Source organism: Lonchura striata, chromosome 6, assembly GCF_046129695.1.
Source record: "Lonchura striata isolate bLonStr1 chromosome 6, bLonStr1.mat, whole genome shotgun sequence".
NCBI lineage: Eukaryota > Metazoa > Chordata > Aves > Passeriformes > Estrildidae > Lonchura > Lonchura striata.
The window spans coordinates 12,564,631-12,591,640 of NC_134608.1; the positions used below are offsets into that span (position 1 = coordinate 12,564,631).

At 39.0% G+C, this 27,010-nt stretch overlaps 3 protein-coding genes across 10 annotated transcripts in view; 2 read left to right on the forward strand and 1 right to left on the reverse strand.

Annotated features, from left to right (window-relative positions):
• Nucleotides 1-4,431, forward strand: part of CCDC85C (coiled-coil domain containing 85C) — a 109,926-nt gene extending 105,495 nt beyond the window's left edge. The window contains exon 6 of the mRNA XM_021549653.3: nt 720-4,431. Within this exon, the coding sequence (XP_021405328.1) occupies nt 720-809 (90 nt within the window). The 3' untranslated portion in view covers nt 810-4,431. The remainder of the gene's footprint in view (nt 1-719) is intronic.
• A 107-nt stretch (nt 4,432-4,538) lies between these two features.
• Nucleotides 4,539-21,218, reverse strand: CCNK (cyclin K). 8 transcript variants are annotated; one of them, XM_021549644.3, is made up of 12 exons: nt 21,087-21,218; nt 20,354-20,458; nt 19,069-19,335; nt 17,970-18,051; nt 17,251-17,382; nt 16,369-16,474; nt 16,172-16,229; nt 14,227-14,396; nt 13,045-13,331; nt 9,024-9,057; nt 7,894-7,968; nt 4,539-5,864 (listed from the first exon to the last, which is right to left on the reverse strand). In XM_021549644.3, the coding sequence occupies exons 3-12, from the start codon at nt 19,263-19,265 to the stop codon at nt 5,242-5,244; spliced, it is 1,764 nt and encodes a 587-aa protein (XP_021405319.1). In that variant the 5' UTR covers nt 19,266-19,335; nt 20,354-20,458; nt 21,087-21,218; the 3' UTR covers nt 4,539-5,241. The 8 variants fall into 8 exon arrangements, with proteins under 8 accessions (XP_021405319.1, XP_021405323.1, XP_021405322.1 ...); XM_021549648.3 differs by having other exon boundaries at nt 21,004-21,124; XM_021549647.2 differs by lacking the exon at nt 21,087-21,218 and adding an exon at nt 20,868-20,952.
• Nucleotides 21,219-21,496: 278 nt separating this feature from the next.
• The window catches only part of SETD3 (SET domain containing 3, actin N3(tau)-histidine methyltransferase), a 60,791-nt gene continuing 55,277 nt past the window's right edge, over nt 21,497-27,010 (forward strand). Inside the window, exon 1 of the mRNA XM_021549715.3 lies at nt 21,497-21,594. The gene's annotated coding sequence lies outside the window, so the exon portion shown is untranslated. The remainder of the gene's footprint in view (nt 21,595-27,010) is intronic.

Sequence of the window (27,010 nt, forward strand, 5' to 3'; positions counted from 1 at the left end):
AACACTGTAAGAATCCTTGGCAAGGGCTGAGGCACTTCATTTTGGTTGCTGGATCCCTATAAGCAAAACAAAGACCAGAGTAAATTAAGACCTGATTTTTAGGATATTTTGTTTGCTTAATTTCCCAGTCCCTTGTAGCTATGCTGGGGGAAAAGTAAAATGCTGTAACTTCATCCTTCTAAACTGATTCATCTCTATTTGTCTATCATCAGCTGTTTTCTTTTTAAATATTCATTCCATGTAGATTCAAGGCAGCTATAAAGCTTTTTGCAGTTTATTTTTTATTTAAATAGTGGGCCTAGAGTGATAAAATGTATGTTTTTAGAAAGTCGTGTATATATAATTTTAATCATTATCTTTTTCATTATCTTTTCTGTTCATGGTAGCATCTTTTCTGTAAGCATGGCAGGGTTGACCTACCATTGAACTTATGTTCTGAATCTAGTGTATTTGTTTTATACTATTACCCCAGGCAAAAATGGTTCTAATTTCAAGAGGGACTAATTAGAAAAATGCATCAATGGTTTTTTTCCTTGGAAATTGGTGCAAAGATGCCATCCAGTGTCTCTGCAGAGAACTGCAGCCCAGCTCTAAGAAAGGGAAAGGGCTGGTTTTGGATTTCAGACTGCAATTAAAAAAATATTGTTAGTCCTCAGTGGCTTTTTTTTTTTTTTAATTCCTGTTTTTTCTCTCCCCAAACCCTTTATTTTTTCTTGCAGGTTGTCTGGCGAAAACTGGGTGATGCTGCGAGCTCCAAGCCCTCCATCAGGCAACATCTGTCAGGAAACCAGTTCAAGGGTCCCTTGTAGGAATACCATCCTGGCGACTGGAAGTGATGGATTCTGTGAAGACTAAAGAGGCAGAGCTCAGTGTTTCTGGCTGCCTGTTCTTTGGGAGTTTGGGTTGAGTGTTTTCAGGGTTTCCTTTTTTCTTCTTTTTTTTTCAGCTTTTTTTTTGTAACAATAGTGTAAATATGGCAGCTAAAAGCCTGATTCCCAGGCTGTGGTGCTCTGGAGCTACTGTTCACCGGGTAACCATCCAGTAATGCCAGACTTACATCATTTTTATTGTAGTTCAAACCTGCTTTGTTGTAATAGTCTGTTTGTAGAATTAACTAACTCAAGAGAATTTCTGAGAGGAACAAGAAGAACCCTTAACCTGCGGAGACATCACCGTTTGTATTGCTCCTGTCCACCCACTTGTCTGTGATTCATAGCCAGGTTAGTGGCTCCAGGCAGCCAAGAAAAATGCAATTCAAATTCACTGGTTTACTGCCTGCCAAGTTCATGAGCTGCTAACATTTTTTTGGAGGTCCTTATTTTGAAGAATGACATGCAACTGTTTTCACAAGGCTCTGTATAAAATACTGAGTGGCAAGCTAAAAACACTTGTACTGCCCTACATTGTACAGTGGTACTCATCACACAAGCATACATAAAGGCTTAAGTCTCCATATCAGGTGTTAATGAACAATTTTTCATTATCAAATGACACAAGATTTCTGCAGTCATAATGTGAATGAAGTCACTTAGCCACACAACAGTATTCCCTAAAAAATGGCAACACTTTTCTTGTAAAGCTTTCACTATGAAATAATTCAGCAGAAACTGTTATCCTGACAGTGCTTATGGCTTACACAGGATCTTCAAAAACAGCTCATCTTTCACAAAAGGAAGATTTGGGTGGGTTTTTTTAATGTTCTTTTTGAATCCCTCACCTATACAGGTTCCTGTGTAAGGTAACCAAACAACAACCTTGCAGAGCTGAATAAAACTCCATAAACACAGGCTGTCAGGTGAGACTGCTTCCTGCCATTCAAGCTTTATTTTTGTTAATGAACCAAAACAAGTGGGTTTTTGCTTCTTCAAATGGTTGTATATAAAATAATGGGACTTACATTTTGCTGTTGTGGAGTAGCTGCCTGTGTAGTTGTAAGGATTTGACTCTCCCTCCTTTTCCAAGTTGTCACAGCAGCTGTCCCTGTATTTCAGATGTTCTTTCCCAATAGTCCAAGGAAGCGGGGCTTCGTTATTAGAACTCATTGGTGTACAATAATTTTAAAGACAGGCATGTGAAAAGATCAAAGCCTCCTCTTCAAAAGTTGCATCGATTTTAGTGATTAGTTGTAGGATGTAATGACCTCAAACAGCATTACTTTCTTTTTGTTCCCTACAAGAATCAGTCACAGCTACAGTTGTATTAGCTGGACAGGTTCTTCCTCTAAATTAATTTGTTCTACCAGTTGAGTTCTTGACTTGTGGTATTGTATTACATGAACACTGCAGGAATACCAAGGAACCCATGTGGCAATTTATGAAAGGTAATTGGTCCCGTGGTGTACAATAAACTATAGCTGCCTGGCTGATTTGCAGTGTCAGAGCTGAAACCTGTAACCAGCAAAAAAATAGAGAAGGAATACAACCAAAATACAAAATAACCACTAAGAGTAAGCACCACTTCATTAGTCATTGCAGAAATAGAAATGTAACAGTTGAGTAGGTTATTTAAAAATAACCAAGAACCACCCCCAAAACACAAGTGCATACTCTCACTCACACACCCACCAGTAGATTATGTCCTACTACTGCTCAGTCAGTGAACAGTGAGCTAGATAGCTCTCTGTCTAATGGTATTTACATCCCATGGAGTCTGGGAAAATCCATTCTAGAGTCTGTCTCCTTTAAGCATCTTTAGAGGATTCTGGATTTCCTCCTCTCTGCTTTTTATTTTGACCTCCAGTTTCTAGTCACCACTGGTGATTACTTGTCTTCCTCCTGTACAATTTATACATTGAGATTGCTGTAACAGAAAAGGTGATGTAAAGCAGAACATCATTATTCCTTAATATCTAAGGTCAAAGTGAGGGTTACTTTATCTGCTTAGCCCATTTTAACTTTGGTGGCATCTGACTGCTGGATTAAGCAGAGAGTTAAAGTATATTTGGAACAAGGTTGATTTATGCCAGTGAATTTTAACTAAAGCAACAAACGTTGCCAGCACTTGGAGAGAGTTAACTGTGTTCGTGACACACTTGCTATTTAAGGGGTATATGAGGCTATTAGCAGGTCCTCTCAACAAGACCAGAGCTATACTCATCAGATTACTTGTCTCACAACTATGTAGTTCCCACTCAAATATTCCCTGCTCTCAAATCTCTCTCACAATCTACTCATTGACTTCAAGCAAAGCTTGTTTTGTTCCACCTGCAGATCTCACCTACAAGGGAAACAGTGCTGCAATTGAGGTCAATTAGCCCTGCAAATAATGAAGAGCCACTTTATAGGGTAGCCAGCAGTTCAGCTGAACAAACTTCATACTTGTAGAATACTACCCTTTTGAAGATTTTATTTATAATCTTCAACGTAAGATGCACATCACTGATTTTGCAGAAGATGACAGTGCTGTACCTTGCAGTGTTACTGTTTAGGGGTTTTTAGGCTTGCCAACCTTCATACCTACTCAATTTGAGCTCAAATTTGTCTTCCTGGGGTAAAATGATGCTCAATGACTTTACAGGATGACTTGGGTGCTGAATTTTCAGCTGTCTAAATAGATATTTTATATACATATTTAAATTCACTTACCTATGTGCTCAGTATTCAGTGAAAACTACCTGAGGAGTTTTGTACATGAAGTTTAAGGGGAGCATCCCTTGAAATAGTGGCCATTAAATTCATCTGTTTGGGGCAATAGCCCAAGATAATTTATTCAAGAGTGAATCCCTGGGTTCTGCAATCCTCTGGCAAAGAAAGCATCCACTGTTTACAAATGGACTTTGCTTGCTTAAGAAAAGTAAAATCACATCCTTGACTTTTGTTGGAGTGACTGGAGTAAGCAGTGTTTCCTTAACAGTTCCTGAAATGCTGCAGTGTAACCAGCTTCAGTTGGCTCTTTGCACCTTGATAAGACTGCTGAGCACAACCTTGTTTGAGAATGGCACATTTTTATCCAAATATTAGATATTAAATGAAATCAGTGTTAAAGTGACCTTTTATCTTTCTAGAAACTGGGGGGGAAGAGTACTACTGATCTTTTTCAAAGTGCATGACTGTAAAGTGATAAAATTGTATATTTTTCATAATGTGGGGAAAGTCTATTTGTGCTGCTTTAGAAATCAGTTTAAAGTTTGATTTCTGTTAAACCTGTGATCTTACAGCCCTGCTATATTTTCTGTATATGATTTACAAAGAACTGGAAAAGTTAGCACCTGCTGTTGTGTACATAGCAAAATTCTTTAGACCTTAGCACGCATTTTTACCTATTATTGAACCACTCTGACTTTTTTGGGGAAGGAAAGTAATAGTACAGTTTTTTTTGATAATGTGTGTAAAACATTCTTTTGAAATATTTTAGTAAAAATGAAGTAAGAGATTGATTGTGATAGTGTATACTTCTAGCTGAATAAAATAAAATACATTCTTTTTAAATAAACTGATGAGTAAGATTTGGGACACCACTGTTGAAATACCCTGGAGTAAGTATCTTGGAGTAACCATAGTTATGACCTCTGAACTAATATGAAAAACCTGGAAATCCACTAAATTCAGAACCAATTTTATTTGGGTAGAGTGAACAAAGTAGTCCCATTTACAACTATGATGTACATCACAGTAGGCTGTTACATTCAGACTTTCACACTTAGAAAATATATATATTATGTACAGGAATTTGCAAATAGGTGTAAACATACAATATTTTAAGATACCAGTACATTCCAAACCAAAACTATCAGCAAGGCAAACACCTCAAAATTATTCCAGTCAGCTAGCATTCAGAATCTCTCTTAAATAAAGCAGCTTTTATGCTTGACATCGTGTTGTTTTACTTACTATTAAAAATGAAGTTTCTTATTATAGATCATATATCATAGTATCTGGCTATTTTGATACTTAAAAATAGGCACTGATTTCTAGAAGGAAATTTTCTTCTTACTGATATAATTGAGCCAATATGGCTGGTTTTGCTAGTACAAAGTAATCCAGTGCTGGAATAAGTCAAGACAATTTAAACTTAAGTCAAATGTATAAAGTTAGAATAGATACTGCAAAGCTGATTAAAATCTAGAAGCCTATATAACTCACCATAAACCATACTGCAAACAGATCAGCTAAATTTTCATTTAATCTCATTTCTTCATCTAAATTATACAGATTACCCTCCTCTTCATCTTTACAACATAGGTTTTGGCTATCTACTCCTGCCTAATCAACATAAAGGTATATTCGTGCAAATTACCTCATGCTATCTCATCCATGTAGCACGTCCAAGTCCTGCTACAGGTGGCATACCAGGTGGAGGAATTGGAGGTGGTACAGGTGGCTGTGCAGCTGGGGGAACAGTAGGAGGGGGGTAACTAGTTGGTGGCATTCCCAGCCCTGGAGGTGGATGAGGTGGTACTGCATGAGTTGGAGGCAGTCTTGGAGGTGGGAAATTAGGGTTGTATGTCGGCGGAGGAGGATATCCAGGAGTAGGAGGTGGAATATTGGGTGGGGGGAAAGAAGCAGGGGGTGGAGGTGGAACTGGTGGTGGAGGGTTTGGAGGGTAGACATGAGGATGATATGGTAGATGAGCTGGTGGTCCATAGGCTGGCGGTAAAGCTCCGTATGTTGGTGCTTCTGTTTTCATCATTGACTGGAGACTTTGATAACCCTCCCCTGACATGTAAGAATTTGTAGTAGACATTCCTGTAATATAACTGGTGGGGGGTGGGGGTGGGGGACGATGTGGCAGAGGGGGAGGTTGATGTACTGGGGCAGGATGAGTAGGAGGAGGAATCTGGACCTTTGGCACATCTACTGAATCCACAGGAGCAGACTGCTCTGGTTCTCCCATTGAAACTGCTGTTGTCAAAGGAGGCTTGCGCTCTGGAAAAGAAAATTATTTTTTTGAAGGGTAGCGGCAAGAACAGCTTCTGAATACTTCATATTTTTCCTTCAGTTAAATTAGCAAAAGAGAATACAATTCTCTAAGTCTTTGATGCCATATGGTATCCAGTCAGACAGTCTCAGGTCAATAAAAACCAACTAAGCTGCCTATCAAAGCTTCAAGGTCAGTTTTTCCCATTCTAAAAGTTAAATTAATCTTTCTTATTACTATTTTTATAATTTAAATATTGTTGTACAATCAACAGAATTAACAGACTGGATGGATGGAATCACAAGTAGTGGCTTTAAAAAGTCACAGGACTCATGATACCAAAAACCTCTATTTCAGGCCTCCTTTCTACCTCTTTGGTAGTCCAGGAGGTGGCCTGGGATTATCCTCTGCACTTGACCTGCCTCACATATTGGGAAACATTATTTGAGAACACAGGTCAAAGTCTCAAGTCTTTAACACTCAGTTCTAAACCTGTTTACCAAAGAAAGAAAAACAAAACCAAAAGGTAAGTAAGAAGGACATGAAATCTGATCAGCTTTGCCCACTGATTAATTTCAGTGAACTCAGTACCTGACACTCCGGAGAAGTTCATAAAAAGGTCAGCATTTTACCGAATTAAAATTAACCACTTCTGGAAAGAACATGCTTTAAGCAGTCTTCTCTTTAAATAAGAATCATTTGTTTTCCCCTCTTAATGCAGACATTATAAACTAAGTTAATACCACTAGGATGACTAACCTGATAGCAGCCTCTCTGTATGGTCAGAGAGATTATTAGAAGGACCAACAAAAAAAGATTTGGGACATCTTGCTTGTATACGTGAGTATCTACAACATTGTTCAGTAAGAAAAGCTATTTACAAACACATCCAGGGCAGTCATTTCTAGTGGCACACTACACGGTCACTGTTAAACAGAATTTGACATAAATCCTCCTCCTTGTTCACTTGGTCAAGATGCATTCTTTGTTTTCACCTGACTTCCACAGAGCTGCCCTTTATTTTGGTAATGTTTCAGTGCTTGTGCAATTGCATCCTTGTATAAACAACAGGAAAATTTCAGGTAACAAGGAAATAAATCCATTACCTGCCTAAATAGGATTTTAACTGCAAAATTGCCCCCTAGGAAAGCCATGTAATAAATCACACAAAGTGGGCATGCTGGCTGTGGTACTCATGATTTCAGTGACTTCAAGCTCCTAAATTGTAGCAGGCAACAATTTCCTCATTTGCTCATTTTCAGAACCATTCTGGATGCAAGATGTGTATTCAGGATGTAACAACTGAAGAAATAATGAGTATGGTATTTAGAAAAACTTCATTCTTAAGATTTTAACAAATGAGAAAAATTGTCCTACTAAATTTCAGGGCACTGCTTTTCTCTCTCCTAGTTCCCTTTAGAAGCTATTATCTTACAGTTACATTATGGACCATGGGCTGTGAAATATTTGTCATATTTAAGGGTCACTGGAAGACAGCTAATTCATCAAGGCACTGGAAGCACATTTTTACAAGAGTACTGTTTATTTTGCAAACATACAGCATGTGTGCAGTATTAGTGTTCCCTGGCAGAAGAAAAATCCTCTTTTAAGGTACAACAAAAAAGTATCCCCTTGGTTTGTTTTTTTTTTGTTTGTTTTTTTAAATTATTGTTTGGAAGTTGCACACCTGCAGAATTTCTGTATGACAGATAAAACATCAAAAACTTTTATCGGACAACTGAAAGCTGTCTAGTAATTCACTATGGCATCTACCATCCTTTTGAGATCAAGAGTCCCTTTTAGCCTTTATCCACCTAGTATAGTCTTGTTTCCATTCTAAGTTTTTTACTTCTGTCTGGAAAAGCCTATGCTACTATGATGAAATTCCCTCTAGAGCTTATCAACCTTGTATTTTTACTTGCCAAGCAGATTAATCAAGGCAACAAACCCCTGCCCCCACACCATTGCCTACTACCACCTGAATGAAAAGCAAGGAAGGTAACAAGAATAAATGTGTTTAAGAAAATAAAACCTTACCTGGAGGTGGATGTGCAGGAGGTATTGGTGGATGTGAAGTTTCAATTTTAGGAATTTTAGATGGTGGCGGTGGTTCTAAAAAACATTTGTCAGTTTGTGATTGGTTATTTCTCTGCAATATTTTCCAAATTCAAACTCTGCTCTTATGATAATGATTATCATATCACATTACACTATGCAAAAGGGCAGTGGAAATCCTGTTTACTAGGTACGTTTAATAAAGAAAACAAAAATCAACACCTTTGTATAAATAAAGTGGCATGAAGTATCAGACACAAGTCTTCCAAAAGAATGTATGCCTACAAGCTCAAGTGACTTTGTAACTGGAGACAAACTGTCCCAATGACAGTATGTAAGTGAAGATGAGCAAGTGTATGCTTTCCAGCCCAAAACTTTAACTTGTAAGTAGTTGGAACAGCTCTCAGAAGTTGACCTTTGCTCTGCTAAAGTAATGTGTGTCATAAACCAAACAAAATAGCCATTGGACAGGAGAGAGGAGGGATAAGAGACAGCTGTCTGGAATCTATCTGCAGAGCTACAGGGGAATAACTGCCAGGCTTCCTTAAGAAGTACATCCTAGCTATCCTGCATGACTTTGTTCCAAACCAGCAAAGTGAAGAAAAAACCCCAAATAAAATAACTAGGTATGATCATTGCAGTGAGTATACACTTCTATTTCTTTTACTACACTATCTATTGACACAAAATGCCTTTTAGTGGCAGCCATGCCAACAACCAACTACAAACACCACTGATTACCAACCACTTACTGTTAGTGCAGGTATTTAATGTCATGGTACCTTCAGTCACTTCAAGACCTCACAGCTTGCTGAGAAACTACTCCCAAATGATGCATGCAGTTATACATTGAGAGTTGACTAGTTTATCAAGACTTCTACTAAATTGACTCTATTAAGGAACTCTTTGGGCACAGCTATACTCAATTTATTTCAAGTTTTGTAGTTAGAACATTTATAAAACAGTTATTGTATATATTTAAGGTACATTATCAGGATCAAAATAGTTTAGAACTGCCAAGCCTATAAGCAGACAAACTAAGTGCATGTCAGCAAATTACTTTGGTTTCAACAGTAAAATGGAAGCAAGATGAATAGAATATTAATATTTACCTGCTGCTTTTGTTTCTTCTTTTGGAGATACAGCCTGTTTGAAAAAAAAGGAAAAAAAAAGATAAGAATAAGACCATTGCAGTCAGTCTTCTCCCAGGTAACAAGTGATACGACAAGAAGAACTGGCCTCAAGTTGTGCCAAGAGAGGTTTAGATTTGATATGAGGAAAAATTTCTTTGTGGAAAGGCTGGAACAGGCTACCCACAGAAGTGGTTCAATTATCATCCTTGTAGGTATTCAAAAGATGTGTAGATGTGGCACTTGGGCACATGGTTTAGTGGTAGACTTGACAGCGCAGCATTAATGATTGGAGTTGATGATCTTTAAGACCATTCCAACCTAATGCTTCTACAGTTTCTTACAACAAATGCAAGATGAACAAAGTCAAACCACACTGGGAAAGACCAGTTTAACTAGCAGAATGAAAAGCCTGGGAAAATAGCAGGTATTTTATATGCAGCATTTCCTGCTGTTCCCACTGCTAAGTATTACATCTCATTTAATATATTTATCATCCACTGCACATACATCATGGTCTGGTTCACTGCTCATTGAGCTGAAAACAAGAGGCTTGGCCTCTGTTCCCAATTCTGCCTTGACCTGTCACTCTACCTTTGCCAAAATCACTTCAGGCTCTTATGCTTTATTTACCAGGACAGGAGGGCAGTGGAAGTGTTGCACAGTGTAAAACATTTCAGAAGCCTTCAGATGGAAAGCATTGTATAAAATCCAACTGGTATGCCAGGAAAATAATGTATGCTCACTGAACAAAACCCACAAACCCTCACATCATCCTTCCAATCACAAGTTTTTGGCTGGGATTTTATTGTTTCATTGGTTGTTCTTTCATTGTACCTTGATGAAACAACCATGGATAAAGGAATAAAAAAATCTTCTCAGATTACACAGTCCCACTGAGATGACTACTTGATGATTTCTGAGAAAATAGAGAACTTAACTGAAATTTTAAGTACAACTGTATTTAGAATGAATGATGAAGGTCAGAGGGGTACAGGACATAGCTTCTCTGTCTTTTCAATGAAAATGGTTTATCTCTAGTAGCTTTACCTGTATAAATTGTTCTGTTTCCATCATTTCACTTTCCACAGCAAGAATGAACACACACTTCAATCCAACTGGAACAGTATTTTTTCCTTATTTCTGATGGGTATTCTCAAATTTTTTGATAATTTTTGCCTGCTTCAGGCAACCTTATTATTATATTCCTTTGATAATAATTTCAATTTTCCAGCTGCTTTCCTGCTTTTTAAGGACACCCTTTATCTTAGCATTTCAAACACACACATTGTTTTCTTAGTGACTCATGGACTCATCTGCTGCCTTCATTTTACTTGGATAGTCTTTTCTTGATTTTCTAGCACTAAATTCCATGCCTTAAAACTGCATCAGTTCTCCTTGCACTTTCAAATAGAAGCAAATCACTATTTGTTGGAACTTTTCCAAAAATCACTCATTTTGTGAAATCAGTTGATCACTTCAGGTGACAAGCAGTTCAATTACTGTGCAATTGTTAATATGGAGCAATATTCAAAAAACAATATCAAGGTACACCATTACAGTAGAACAAGAAACTGGAGAAAAATAACTCATGACAGAAAAAACAAACATCAATTTAAACCGCATTTATCCTAAAGAAAAAAAAAAATAATCAAGCAGTCACAATTCTCTAACAACAGCAACTGCTAAAATAGAGATGAGCATTTACTTAAGTTATTCTACTGCACTGTAGTTTGTACTGCCCCAGCCAAAACACCTGAGGGTTATAACAAACAATAATAAATTATCAACTGTCAGGCTGGTGAATATTTAATACCTTCAGCTAAATATATATAATAGAACTGTTCCTTTACTGCTGTTTCTATGAGCAATAAAATTGTCCCCCCAACAATTTGTAGTTTAATCCAAATAAAAATACTATTTACATCTAATGATTCACCAGTATATTTTTAGTGAAATCAACTGAAAATTCAACCACTCTTCACCACTAGAGATGTAGAGGATGCGCAGATGCTTTAGACATCTGATATGGGTCTGTAAGTCATGGGCCAATGCCTCAGATGCTTGAAAGCATCTTGGCTCAGTAGAAGGTTATGGGAGTTATAAGAGTTCCTGTAAATTGAAAATCTGGCCTCCAGGAACAAAGTGTATTTCTGTTCTGCACAAACCAAAGGAGAAGTCATGCAAAGCCCTATTTATAGAAGCAGGCAAAGATTTTAAGTAAGGTTTCTAGTACATCTAACTCAAGAACATTCTAGAAGCACCAAATAAACCTTTCAAACACCACATATCTTGTTTTCCCAGACTGCTTTCTGGATAAAAAACAATTTTGGATCACTACATTTAATTTTCTCAAATTCATACTGCTTGTGCTGTATTCGTACAAAACTCCTTTGAGTTTTGAAACACTCTTTGTTTTTTATTTGTTGCAAAACACCCTTTGCTTTTTATTTGATGTGGCTGCTTACTACCTACTATTTTTTCCTTGATTATTAGGTGATGGACCTAAAACTGATTTCAGGAAAATATAAGTTTCACTTATCTACTATGGCTTGACCAGAGGCAACTGTTCAAGAACAACAGATACTATCCAAGCAAAAGCATCACTTTTTTCCATTAGATACCTAATTAACATATGGGATGGAGCAAAATCAGTAGTACTGTCATGGCAGATCCTTTACAAGAATGAACAAGCATTTGTAACAACGTAGATGGCACACATACGAAAAACCAAAATTGTTATTAACAGTTTCTGATGTGCCAAACTGTCCCAGGCATTTTTGTTGAAGAAAAATTGTAAGAGATCCTCCTACAGGTCTGACAACTCAAGCAGAATTTGTGCTGATGGCATAAACAAAATGAAGTAAAAAGTAGAAGAAATACATTAATACCTATACAGAACTCTCACACTTTTCAAGCTAATTAATAATATTATCACTTTTATCCTGAACAATGCTAAAGTCCAGTGCAACAGCTAAAAATTTCAAAGCAGGTCTTTTCCACTAGTAAGCACTATCCTGCACTTACAAGACCAAGGTTTTACAGAGTTACATTTTTGTCTTTTTTAGGAATCTGCCATCAGAAGGATGCTGCACTCTTCCAATTCCATTTCATTCCAGTATTTGCTGCTTCTAGTTTTTGATTTGTTTTTTTTTTTTTTAGTTTGGTTTTATCTTTGGTTTTTTTCCTGTTGTCTAGTTTGCGCATGCATTTAATTACAAGTTGGAACAAAAGTTAGAATAAAATTTACATCCTAAATGGACTGTTTCCAAAGACTGTATTTCTGAAAACACTCCTCTTGCTACGTACACATGAAAGAAGACTTGAGTAACATTTTTTTTTTAACTTACAAGTGAAAAAAATAACAGAAGTATATATTAAAATTTGAAAGTTTCATTTGAACTTGATGGCTGTTGAGTGATCAAAGTACTTGTGACACCATCCAACTGCTAATGTAGCTTCTTATTTTCAATTATCACGTGATATTATGGACAAAGTGAGGCTATAAAGTATGATGATATATAGGCTGCTACTGTTAAAGTTATTTTAAAACACTTTTTTTCCAGTAATTTTGACATAACCTTAGAAGTCACTATTCTTTTAATATTAGTAATCAAAGAGACAAATGATGTCTTGATCAGCATTGTACACATCTCTACATTCAGGTGCAGCACAAGAAGCCCTCCCCAAATTAAACCTGCTTAACAGAGAAAACAATGAAGTTAGTTAGATAGCCCAGAACAACAAACACTGAGAACCTGAACAGCTCATGCTGACTGCAAAGCCTCTCCATGGCTTTTGGCTCATGTGGAATGAGGATGTCATATGTCAGAACTGTAAAGGCTGTCCGGCATCAACAAGGTTGCCACATAACCAAGGAAAATCAACTACATAAAATTAACACAAGGCTCATTCTTAAAGCAAACACAAATCTGCTGCACATTGTGGCCTTTAAATCAAATGGGCAGCCTGAAAATAAATTACAAGGTGAAGTTCAACTTACTGCTGGTCTTTTAATTTGTCTAGGAGGACTTGACTGGGGAGAAGGCTTTTTAGATTGCTGTGCTTGTGTTTGCTGCTGCTGCTGCTGCTGTTGCTGCACTGACTGCTGAGACTCTTTTTGCTGCTGTGTCTGGGATTGCTCTGAACTCTGGGATTGCTGGGACTGCTGTACTGTAGGTGCCTGGGGTGTAGACTGAAGAGATGGTGGCTGCTGCAACTGATGAGGAGTATGATGAGGCATTTGCTGTTTTCCCTGTGAGTATAGATCCAGGATCTGATGACAGATATCTTAATAATAAAGAAAGAAAATTCCAAAGTATTACAACCTTATAATGTACAAGCATGTATTTAACACAATTATCAACTCTGATTTTTACTGGACATCAACTTTGGAAAAATTCATTGCAAATATTACTCATCATAGTAATGACTGAAATAACTTCTTAAAAGCAGATTAATTTTCAACTTATTTCTGAGTTTCTTCTACCTATCCTGAGCAATATTTACATGTATATGCACACCTTTCAGAAGAACAGTGTCTTGGTAATAACACACTATATGCCATTACTATGTGCCTGGAGAGCCAGGTAACCACACTAACAGGACAGAAAGCAAGTGGAAGATTTTATGTTAAAACATACATGTCTTGTTAGGCCAATCAAAAAGGTTTAGGAAACTAAGCAAAGGAGTAGTATTAAATTCTTCCAACACGTTAGGAGCTAAAGGTAAGTTCGCTCATAATCTCTTCATCATTCATGGTACATCACAAAAAACCTTCTATTGTAGCATAATTTGGTCAAAGAGATCAATTATCTAAGGGAAATGTGCTGGAAATTAGGCTCCATTAGTTCCAGTGTTTGCAGAAACACTTATTTAAAATGGGGAGTAGATAACCATTTAAAAAATAGAAAACACACCATGACAATTCAGGCTAATTAGATGAGCTATAAACTAAACAAACTGTAAAGCAAACATTGAACAAAAGACTAATCACGATGATTAAATATGCTTCTAAGCTAAGCTAGTTCAATTTAAAACTTGATTAAGGCATAGCACATATGAACTACGTTACATACTTGACACAAGATTATTTTGACTGAAACCCAGATAAGAAGCTATTTGCATTTATTTATGACCTAGGCCACACAGTTGCAAAAAATGTTGTGGGAAATGGTTTTCGTACCTTCCAAAACATCAACAGGAACATCTTGGACAAACTGCTCCCACCATCGTCTGTACATTGGTTTTGATGTCCATTCCTGTATTTCAAACTTACACAAACGGCCTGCTAAGTACATGACTGCAACAGCTATGATCTCGGGCTCCCACTGCAGGGACAGTGTAGTGCAGAGACTGCAACAGAAAACAAACCAAGCAAAACACAACCCTGGAGATTAAAATGCACTTGGACAATCAGGTAATGTATAATGAATGGGGTATAAAATCCCACCACAATTCTAACTTGGGCAATTTTAATTGAGAGCCTTGTTAAACAAAAGAGTTTACAAAATGTAACTATTTCTGGACTACCACACTGTCATGAAATCGGGTCCCAAATCAGATTTTGGAGCTCCCAAAATGTTTGTCAATAAAATGTAAACAAATACTAGAAAACCCCCACAACCCCACAGAAGAGCCAACATGAACTTGTAAAGCAACACGAGCTTGTCAAGCACAACACAAGTTTTAGATTAACATATAAAAGGTTATCTCTCGAATAGCCTTTGATAAAGCTAATCCTAAAATAACTGATATTATTGGTATTATTGATATTAACTAAATTTCTGTCATAAGAAATTACTATTTCCTGATATAAATTGTAGATATTGAAGTATTTTTTCCTTTTTTCTCCATACATTATGTAGCATATTATCTGATTATAGAATTTTAAATCCACCCAGCCAGTTGAATTTCAATGAATTCACTGTGACTGTGTAAGAACAGAGCCCTTTATTCAAAAGGCCTGTAATGCAAAGCACAGAATTATTTTTCCAGGATCCTATCAACAATGTAAACTTCTAATATGGTGCTTATTAAGTAAGCACAATACAGACTCTTCAGAACAGAGATAATTATTAAGCATCATTTGAAACAACCCCTCCAGCTTCATACAAGTGTTTTCCTGAAGTGTGTTTTAATTGTTAGGTTTTTTAAATATTAAACACTAATTCCAAGTACAATGGTGTCCAAATTTTGATGGATAAATTACAGTAGTTTGACAGGTTTAACAGTGACAATTATGCCATAATTTTGTTCTACCTGTAAGACCATAATCTGCAAGACTGACAGCAGCTGAAGTAAACAACTTGAGAGCCACATTAATTTTGGTCAAATTAATTTGGAGAGTTTACAAAATCTAAACCCACACAGGGCTAAATCAAATCAGGCATATGATTAAAAAGACACCGCTTTTTTAAGACGTTCTACTGCTGTAGGCATGACTGAAAGCTATGTATTCACAACTTCTGGACAATCAGACACATTTTCTAAAGAGTTTGCTTATGGAAACAAAAAGTAATATTGAAGTCCTTAATAAATTAGCTTGCCCGGCTCTGTAGAATCCTCCTGAATAAGACTATAGTGTGTCAAGTTGTTTTGTTTTTTTTTAATACCACATGAGAAATGTTTTTACATGCATGTCATTCTTACATGTTCATTATTCAAGAAATTCTAAATCCAGTGCTAAGAACTCTATTCCTCAGTGAATTTAATGACTACTTCACTACACCAAAATATCACATTAGAAATATATTGATGGAATTGAGAAGTGACTTATTTTTTTCAGACTGTACCATATATCACAGATTTGGCAAGAAGCTGATGTATATCCTGGAGATTTAGAATTTGGTTTGGCCTTTTCAAACAGTAAGTTTCTTTTTAATGCAGCACTAAATTAGTGCCACCACATTGCAGAGGTCTTACTGGTCTACTTCCTACTCATTCCAGATTCTGTGTTCAATGGAATTATCATGGTAATTATGGAAAGAAAAACTGAGGAACATGACCAAGAAAACACGTAACAAGCAGAAAAAAAAAATCAAATATTTGTCACAAAAATATCCATTACCGTAACAATGTAAGCAGCAGTAACTATTTCACTTTCAGAATGTTTCCTAGGTATATCTTACCTGTCATTGACAAATGTCCATGCCATTTGAACCAGTTTTTGAATTTTATTTTTGTCTCCTGAAAAACAATCAGAAAAAAATTAGGACATAAAATTAGGAAGGACAAACAGCTAGAAGTAGAATATCCTTGCATTGTTAATACATTAAGTTCTGGAAATCAGTAAAAGGCATTACTTGTTCACCCTGCAATATTTTACCTTTGAGTTGTTTGGCATACTTAAGAAGAAATTGGTATGGATGTTCCACTTGCAAATCAAACTTTATTGTCTGTAGTAAGATTCTTTCAAGTACCATCACTTCTTCCTATAGAAAGTTACAAATTATTAGTCCTTCTTTTACTCAAAAATACTTTATGCTAGTTTAGGGCATGACTTCACAGCACCTCCAGGCAGCCACGTTTTGTCTCCAAGGGGAACAGAAAGCTCTCCAACTTACAATATTATTTTAAACTCGGATACCTTTTCTTCACCTTTATTTGAGTGAGGACAAGGGGATGTGATGTTTAAGATCTCTGTTCCTCTGCAGAGGAATGAACTGAACTAGACACAACATGAAATTGCCAGATACACAATCACAACAAAAATATAAGCTCTACCACATTTCACTCAAAAGTTTCTAGTCATTATTCATTTAAAATAAACAAATTTTAAGAGAAGCATAGTTTTGCTAAATCAATACTGTAAACAAGAAACTTCTCAGTACTTCTGAGATCTAGTTCTCTTTCACTATTAATTACTTCGTAAAATCCCATTCAGATGATTTATGATTTATGTATTGATAACATTTCTTGTTCTGGCTGAAATTACTCAAATTTATTTTAATTTGCAGAATAATATCAGAATTTACATGAAATAAAATACAAACTTTTAATGAAAACAATTATTCCAGTAAACTCCTAACTTTTATTTGGAAGAATTACTTTCAAAGCTACCAACCACACTACCCAGAAGAGCCATAAATGCATGCTGAGTATCTAATTTAATTTAGAACAACTGAAAACCAGTCAATGCTTTATTGAGCATGTGTCACTTGACTACAGTACAACAGGATGAAATCAATTGCAACATGAGTATTTTTACCTTTGGGTCATCTCCAAACTGCCCAAACTGTACATCATTCAGTAAGCTACGAGCTGTTTTAATTATGTCTTTACATTTCTTGGGTGTTTCTTCAACCTTTCCTGCTAGGAAGAGACAGCAGGCTCCTGTCACCTAAAAGAAGGCAAATACTTTCAAAAAGTGGTCTGCATCCAGATATACAATACAGTGTAGCATAATAAAAGCACTGTCAGTTTCCATTAACAGTACTGCAGAAGTCTCCCAGGAAAGACTTAATAAACATAATAATTTCTATTTTAATATAGTGTTAAACTTTTATTTTCTTAGAAGAAAAATACAGAACTTGGAGGACTGTCTATTTCATACAACTTCATTTCAAGGTCAGAAACCCAAAGCACAATTTGCCCTGGTTCAATGCTGTCTGTCAGGAAGTTTTAAAACTGTATTACACTTCTTTTTATCTTTCAGCTAATACAGAAGTGCCAGCACTACAGCTGCTACTCCTAAAGAAAAATATCAGCAAGTCATAACTGCAATGTCAATACATTTCTGATCATAAACAGAAATGTGTAAACAGGCAAGAACAAATTTTAAGCTGTAATAATTAAAAGACAAAATGCTAATTTTCCACCTCTCTGTAGTGAACAGCGGTATTAGTACCCATGTGACTAATCACCATTTAAAATAGTTCCTACCTAGTGCAATCATTAAATTAAGTCATCAATATTCTAAATACTTACATATCTTGGGAACTGTTTGAAGGAATGAAACATATAAAACCGATGGAAATAAATTATTCCGGTTGCTAGAGTGTCATAATGTCTGTGGTGCAGATTAAGGACTTTCAAACAGCACATAAAAAAATTTAAAACCGAACACGCACAATGAATTCCGCTTTATCAAGTACTTTAAGTAACTGGCTGTTCAGTGACCAGTTAAAAAACACTGCAAGTAAAAAAGGAGCTTTAGAAAAAAATAAAAAAGCCACAAAAGCCCTTAAAGCTGTGTAAATACTATGATCAGGCCCAGATGCAGCTGATATCGAAAGCATTTATTGTAAGTATGCAAAGTGCTGACTGTATTTCCAAGAGGATGCACATAAGGTGACTCCTGTGTTGCACCATAGCTGCCTCAGAGAAGGACAAATCCAGCAGTAGGTACACGAAGGAACAGAACAATTATCGCTTCACATTCAAGTGCTGGCATGGAGGAAAGTTACTATTCAAACCTACAAATGCAAATAAAATCTGAACATGCTCCGTATTCTTCACTTTAAGACAAATAGAAGTTTAGTCTTCACCATGCATTATTAAAGAAAGAACTAAGGAGTTTAAAGGAAGCATAGGAATATAGAAAGCAGAAAATTTAAGTGGCTGTCTATGAGGGAGTGGGACAATGGGGAGAACTTATACACAAAGTTGTAAATCCCAAACCATGAAACAAAAAAACAGCCACCAGAGACCAAGACTGGGGAGGCAGAGGTTAGAGCCTCAAAGGCCAGATTCTAACAATTTAGAAAAAGGAGGGAAAAATTCAAAATTTGAGAAGCCATGCAGATTCATATAGTGAAATACTGAGTTTCATAACTCACAGATGTTACTCTTAATTGGAAAGTTTGTATCATCTTACTTCTCTTCAACAAACTGGAACCCTGTTTATGCAATGAATGGATAGAAATGGTGTAGGAACACATTATATTGAAAGGCACTTCAACACACATATATTTTTAATTAGCAATTAAAAATCTGATCAGCTGAGCATGTCACATTTCTTGTGTATTTTATTCTGAAAACTCACTATTCATAGAGACATTTCATACCAACAATGTGTAAAGGATACAGCCCTAAACGTGTTCCCACGTCGAATATGAATCTGGCCCCTTCCCTGCGGTATCGTGCCTCTGTAGCTGGATCAAGCCCTTCAAGCTGTGATGGTGTGTGTGCCAAATCTTTCTTATCCCAGTACCAGCATGGCTTTGTATGGTCCAGGTTTGCCAAGTTCACAGAAGGGCTGGAATTTTCTTTATTCTCCTTCATTTATTAAAACAGAATTGTCTCTGCTTTTTAAATTTTCAAAAACGAAGTCTTCAGAGAGTCACTTCAGGACCTTGAAGAAAACAAAAAAGGAATTCTTTAAAAATAGAGAGAACTACCTTCTGAAGTTCCTCCTCAAAGAGGAGTAAAAAAAGAATAGTGCTTAGCCTTGCCTGTTGGAAAGAACTTGTTCCTATGCTCAAAGACAAGTAATAAAGAACTTTGCCTTTATCCTCTCCATATTTTGCAAATACAATCAGAAAAAGTAATAGGTTATCCTTGCTGTTACCTGTTTAATAAGGAAACTTCAAGAATAGATCTCCAACAATATTGCTATTTCTTAGTAGAACAACTACCATCTACTTTGTCCGTAAAACTAGGAAAAAACAATTCAGTGACGGCTGCAGAAAGATGTGGAAAGTTAGGGCGATTAGATGACTATTGGTAATTAGGAAAGGCACCGGTGAGGCGAGCCTGAACGGCCTCTTAAATACCTGCCTGCTCCCAGGGATATTGCGGGCAGCAACCACTTGGCAGAAGCTTTGTAAAGTGATCTGTACTTTTACTACTTAAAGAAAAAAAGTGTGTCAGTGTTCTTTCACATACCTAGATTAAGACAACGTGAGTTTATAGAGCAAGGCAGCATTTAAAATCATCCCCCAAACAAGGCAACCAAATACACCCCAAGAGTCTCCTACTTGCCCCTGTTTACCAGCACTTTGTGTACACAGATGCAGATCACAAAGTTCTGCAGGCACCTTTTTGGTGATTGAATTATGACAGACGTTCAGCCATGCCTCAGCTTAAAGAGTGCTTTTTTTTTCTTACAGGCACAAAACTGCTCTTACTCCAACTCAACTAACTACAGATACTATTCCCAGATTACTGCAGTCACCTGCAAAGGTTTGCATAACAGACAGACATTAATATATGATGCAATATATTCGCTCTAAGCAAGACAGTCACAGTAAGACCCAAACTTAAAACTCTTAAAATCAGTTATTACTTATCGAGACGTTTCCCTTCCGAAAACGGAAGGAAGATCCCGTGAACAGCCACAGAACGATGCCTACAATCAGCACCTCGCTCACCTTCAAAAAGTCTCTTTTTCAGAATAAACGAAACTGTCTTTGCCTCACGGTGGTTTTGGAATCACCTTCACAACTCGTGGTATCGGTCACAGACAGATCTAAATTCTGGCACAAGAAAAAGTAAATGGCTACTAAAAACTATTTCCAGACTCAACGAAAGCGCGCCAGGCCACAAGCACACATTCTCATCATATTTACTAGAAAGCTGCTTTTATAACTGCAACGACCCTTCTTCCTTACCAGATATTTTACTTTCTAACTTCTAAAGCGTTTAAAAATCAGTTAACACTAAAAGCGCCTGAAGCGGTAAGATCTTTTTCTATAAAAGCCCAAACGCATTTCCGAATACGGAACCAGGAATGAAAATTATCACCCGCAAGCACCTTAAATGAACCATGTTAAACGTCCCAATCCAGAGACCGCAACGCCCGGAAATAATAACTTTTCCCTGCCTTTTTAAGCACCCCATGAAACTGGAGAAGAACTCCAGAGCTCGATCGCGGCTTTTTCATACCTTACCCGAGACGAACGCACCGACCACAGCTCCGCCCCCGCTGCCCCAACGCGGCCGGGGATGCTCACACCGCCTCAGACCCACCCGCCCGCCCTACACGGGGCTGCCGGTGCCCGGGGAGGCGCTCGCTCCCTACCCCCGGCCTCCGCGCTCCCTTCCCCCGTTCCCCAGGCGGCGGCGGTGGCCGGCGGGCGGCCCGGGCGGGCCCCGCGCACTCACAGGGCTGCGGCAGCGGGAGCGCACCGGAGCGCGGGGCCCTCAGCGACAGCGCGGCCTGCGCGCCGCCATCTTGGGAGCCAGGCCAGGCCGCGCGTGCGCCATCACGTCGCAAGGGCGCAGCGCGCGAGCACGGCGGCCCCGCCAATGGGAAGCGGCGGCGCTCCCGCTACCTCCCGCCCAAATGCCCGCTCCGTCAGCCGCTGCTGGGCCGGGCTGCCGTACCCTGGGGGCGGACCAATCGGAACGGTAAAGGGGAAGATTGCGAGCGCAGGGACCAATAGAAACCTGAAGGCGGGCCAGCAGGGATTGAATGACAGCCAATGGGAGCGCTGCTCTGCCTGAGGGAGGGGCGGGGCCTGCTGGCGGGCGGCAGCTCGGCCAATGGCGGCAGGGCGCGCAGAGGGGGCGGGGGCGGGCGGAGCTCCGCCTCCCCACCGCGGGCAGCGGCGGCGGCGCGGGCTCGGGAGCGCCGCTCGCTCGGGCCAGGCGGGAGCGGTCGTGCCGGGAGGTAAGGCGGGGCCGCCGCGCCCCCTCCCCTGCTGCAGCACGGGCCCTTCCTCTCGACCCTCCGGGCGGCGCGAGCTCGCCCCGCTCCGCCGCCTCCTCCTTCCCCGGAGGAGGCGCCGCTCTTTCCGGACACCCCCTCCCGCCGGGCCTCGCCGCCCCTGCCTTGCCCCGCGTGGCCGGTGCGGGGCCAGTCCGGGCCTCCTTCCCCTGCGAGCCGCAGCCTCCGCCAGGCTCGGCCCGGCCTTTCCCTCTCCCGGCGCGTCCCCCGGGGCCGCCTGGGGCGGGCCGGGCTCGCTCCAGCCCGGCCTGCGCGGGTCTCCAGTGAGCGAGGCGGCGGCACCGGCGTTTTGCCTTGCCCCATCCCCCCTCCAGACCCTGATAGAAACGAGAGTAAAGCAAATGGCTTAAAACTGCTTTCCTCGTGATGTAATTAGATTTTTATTTTTTTTAATATGTGATACGGTTTGAATCCTCCCTGCTCCTACTTCATTTTCCCATGCCCCAGCTCCCGGGGTCTGGCTCAGGGGCGTCTCTGCGGGTGTGTGGCTCCTCTGAGCCCTCCTCTGGCTGGAGAAGAGTGCTCTGGTTTCTTTCCTTTCTCACCCCGTCTGCAGCCTGCTGAAGCAGAGTTAAATCTTTGGAAGAAAAAGAGAGAGAGGAGTTAAAATTAGAATAAATCGTAAATGTTTATTGACAGGGGTGTTACTCCTGAAACAGCCTCGGTATTTCAGCCTTCCCCTATTGCTACAGCAGCTGCCTGTCCCGTGAACCCTTCTTCTTCTTTCTTACCCAGCAACACTTCATTAGAGTTGCTTGAGCTGAGGCTGTGCTTTGCCTTCAGTTCTTAGCAAATTCCTAAATTTTTTTACCCTACATTCAGCTATCAGAATAACCTCAGTTTTGGAAGTTGTCCCTCATGGTTCAAAGCTGCTCTTGCCCCAAGCTTGGTATCTGCTCTTCTAGATGGGCTTGTCTTTGGAACCTAAACTGGCTCCTGAGATCAAGCTGAAAGTAGATTGTCTTTGTCCCTTCTAAGAGCATGTAATGAAGGCACCTGTACATTCAAGTGACAGCTTTGTTCTCTGAAAATTGCTACAATGTTAGCTTAATGTCTGGCAAGTGCTTTCTGCTTTCAGTTGTTGTAATCCCATAGGTGAGTAGAAAACAACTGTGGCATTCTGTATGTCCACTATCAGGTTCCTGGTACAAAATAGTAAGCCAGTGTACAAGTTGTGGGAAGGAAAGGCATGATGGACTCAAAGGCGGGGGTGGCTTCCTGATATTTTTGCTCAATTAAGTAACTTAATATGGTAGAGATTCAAGCATGCTGGCTTGTGCCTTAGTAGTTTTCAGTTATGTTTAGCAGGGATTGAAGTATACACTGCAGTAGAGTTGAAAACACATTTTTGATGTTGTGTGCTGAGAAATAGATTTAGGCTGTTGGGGGAAGAAATGCCACAAACTCCAAAATAGTTTGTAATCTGTATATCGCTATTTCCAGAGATGGCCTGATCTGTTGCTGAAGTCAGACATGCCTTGAAATAGAATTCTGATTTCAGTATGGTACAGAAATCAAAAATAGGCTGTTTTATGCCTCTCTGTATGGAAAAGTGTACATCTTGATGATGTTTTAATTATAATAAATTTATTTTGACATATCTACTGTATCTATGTAATTCTTGGTCATAGTGGTGCTGGTTATGTAGTTAATTTGATAAACTGTGTACTTCTCAGCAAGTGAGTATTTCAGTGGTTCCTCTTTCAAAAAAAAAAAACAACCAAAAAGAGGTACTTTAAGAGTACTGGAAGTCTTAAGGGATCTGTATCTTTTCTAGTGGGCTGTCATAGGGCTCAGTGCATGAGACCTCATGATGCCTGTGGCTTAAGCTTTTGGAGGCCTGGGTGGTTCTGTTAAGTCTGCCTTACTGATGGCTGAAGTCAGGGTGGCTTGCTTTACTCTCAGTTAGGAGTTATATTATATAAAGTGAGGTTAATATTTTCTAAATTAAGAACATTATTTAGGAACATGCGGGTAAAGACAGTACATAAGGGTTTTTAATTAATTCTGCTCTAAAGGAATTAGGAAAAGAAGTTTGTGGGAGTCTTCAGGAGGAGCAAAATTCAGGCAAAGAAATAAAATTACAAAAGTGGGTTGGTAAATTGGTAGAGTTTATCAGCTTATTTTCTTTAAAGAGTAAGTTTGTTTTTTTTTTTTCTGGTCAAATAGCTGTCTGAGGATCTGATTCAAGAGACAGACAAAGGAGTTAAGAGCTTGTTTCCTGTGGATAGATAACTATCTTCCCTAGAAAGATCAGGCAGGTGTTGATAGTAAGAATTACTTCATCTGCTTAAGAAAGCTTTAATGGAAGGCCAAGGGGTATAGGGACAAACCTGTGGTAAATAATGTAATAGTTCCAAATTAGCAAGCTGATAAAAGTGAATTAAGAAATACATACTTTTTTGAGCTGTTCTGTTGGATATGGACTTTTTTTTTTGCCCTTCAGCATTTTGTGCTACCTTCAAATTAATAATTTCTTACCAGAAGTTTATATTTAATGCATGAGGCAGTCTTGTGCTTAGTATGTAGCTAGGTTCAACTGGGTGGGGAGGGAGATAATGTCAAAATGACAGGACTTCCTTTTTTAGTAGATTAGTGCTACCTCAAGCATTTGTAATCGGAATACTATCAAGGCATGTTTTCTTTGATTCTAAGAATAAACATCTTTTGGAATTTGATTCCCAATACTTAGCTAAATTTGTTGTACTTGGTGGTTTTTTAAGTGTATCAAGTAAATATTTAGCTAACTTTAGTGGCTTCTTTTGATATTATTCTGTAGATTGGCTTCTTCCCAGTATCACAGTCACCACTATCACCATTGTTCTTTCCTTAACCTTACACTGTAATGGGATTAGCAGTTTGTTCTTTGCAGAGTAGATGTGTGCAGTGCATACAGCAGTGGTTCAGTCTTTCCTCTTTTCCAAATGCTTTAGGCTTGTGCTTGTGGTTGACACACCTGTGGTGGTACAGCTTTCTATAGTAAAGGGAATCATTTGATTCTGACCGTCCTTTGCCAAAGAACTTGTTGGAGACACTTCAGATTCCTAGATTTCGCTTTAGGTGACTAATAGTGTTTTTAACTTAGGCTGTTATGTAAAATATGAGAAAGAATGTCTCAAAACTAAAAGTACTGCAGGAGTACTTCATTGCTCCATAAAAATGGTCCATTAGTGTTGTCTGGTCTTAGTCGTGTGTATTTGGAGCTAGGCTTGTGTTTGTAGCAGTTAAGAGGTGACTTCATGCCCAAGTGTATTTTAATATTGCTTTGCATTTTTGGTCTTGCCCTTCCTCTGCTTTAACCTTCTTTGCTCCCTTTTTCTGTTTTTAGCTGCTCTGCCCTACATTGCCTCTTGATTGCTTCTCTTCTAACAAATGACTATTCCAGTTGCTCCATCTATCCTTGCCCTTCCTTTACCACTTCCCATCCTGTTCAGGTAGTCTGTTAATCCTTTTCCTTTCTTTGAAATAAGGAAGAATTAGAGCTGTATTCTTTCATTTCAGCTCTGGGTTCTGTGACCAGGCCAGAGCAGCAGACCTGTCACTGCAGGAGGCTTCCACCTGTGTGTCTAACCTGGGCTGCATCAGGCAGAGATGTGAATGACTGTGCTTGAGATCAGTTTTATCTCCAGTACTGGTGTTCACAGGCTCTCAAGTTGGCCAGGTGTAGGTAATACATAAAGCAGAAATAAAGGAAAAGACATGTTGCTGAGAATGTAGCTGCTAATATCCTATTAGGAATCAAAATACAATATAACTTGTAACTTGAGAGGTATCATTTTACTTTTCAGAAGGATTTTCTGAGCCTGATGTTAAAGTCTGTTATGTACTGGGGATGACAGATTAGTTGGCTTATTTTATTCTTGGGTATATTCCAAATATCTCTGAAGGAATTGACTAACCTGTCCTGGAAGTGCCTACAGCAGTGTTTAAACATATGGTTTTCAACTAGTGTTTTAATGTAGGCCAAAATTGTTTTTGTAATTGAAGATAGACTGTAAAGTTTGTCAGTTCTATTCAGTTCCTTTTTTATTGTTTCTGTTAAGAGTGTGATAACCTGCACTGAAAGGAGGGGAGTCAATCTCTGGGGCTCCTTTGTTAGCTACCTGATTCTAGCCTTTTGCATGCAGATCAGATTGTAGATTGTCCTTTTTATATATTTGTATGTATTTTAGTATATGATATATAATGATGGCATCATCTCAATAAAACTAAGTCTCTTATATTACAAATGCTGGCTGTATTTCTTAGTTAATCTTGCTTTGTCTTTAATGCTTTTTAGCACTAGTACCCAAAGTTTTTGAGTAATGTTTCAGCAGAGTAGGAAGAGGACGTGTGTGGATTTCTACTTCCATGGGACCTGTGTTGCTGGTCCAGAACTTCCTGTATGCTGGGTCTTGCCTCGTGTGTCCATTCTCATGCCAAGCTAAGGGAAGATGAGTTACTTTGTGGGAAGGGGCTGGTGCCAACCAAGCATGAGGAGCAGGCTGCTTCCTGCCCTTGATAGGTCCTGTGGGGGTTGTCTTTGTGGCCGCTGTTGGAGGTGCTTGATTATCTTCATTTGATGACAGGTTATAGATGTAGCCACATAATAACTTCAGGAACTGAGAGAAGTAGATTTTGCATTTAAGAACTTTTGTACTGAAAATATTTCTGACAAGGACTTCTGAAAGATCTCTTTTTACAGGTTTGCCTCTAGGTAATTCAAATGAACAGTATCTTGATGTCTGCAATTATATAATTTATGAAACTGTATGTTTACTTTGTCCCACTGCTCAAATCATCAGTGAGGATGATACTCAGTGTTAGTTCCAGTACTGGGTTATGCTGGTGTGACCAGCCTCCAGCTGAACTTTGTGCCATTCCCCACAACCTCGTGCAGCCAGTTTTCAGTCCACCTTATTGTCCACTACTTTAGTTGGTAGTTTATCAGCTTGTGTGAGTATGTGATGGTAGATATTGTTAAAAGCCTTACCAATGGAGAGATGAACATCATCCACTGCTCTCCCATCAAGGTTACTTGCTTCAGCAGCTTCCCTCCTCTCAGCACTGGTGAGGCCACGTCTGGAGTGTAGTGTTCAGTTCTGAGCCCCTCAGTGTGAGAGGTGGAGTTATTCTAGAGGGGCCACTAAGATGATTAAGGGACTTTCCTCATAGGAAGAAAGGCTGGGAAAGTTGAGACTGTTTGGCCTAGAGAAAAGGCCCAGCAGGATCTTCTCAGTGTGCACAAATATCTGAAGGGAGGGTGCAAAGAAGGCAGAGCCAGTTTTTTTCAGGGGTGCGCAGTGACAAGAAGTAATAGGCACAAACTGCAACAGAAGATGTTCTCTCTGAGCATCAGGAAATACTTTTTTACTGTAAA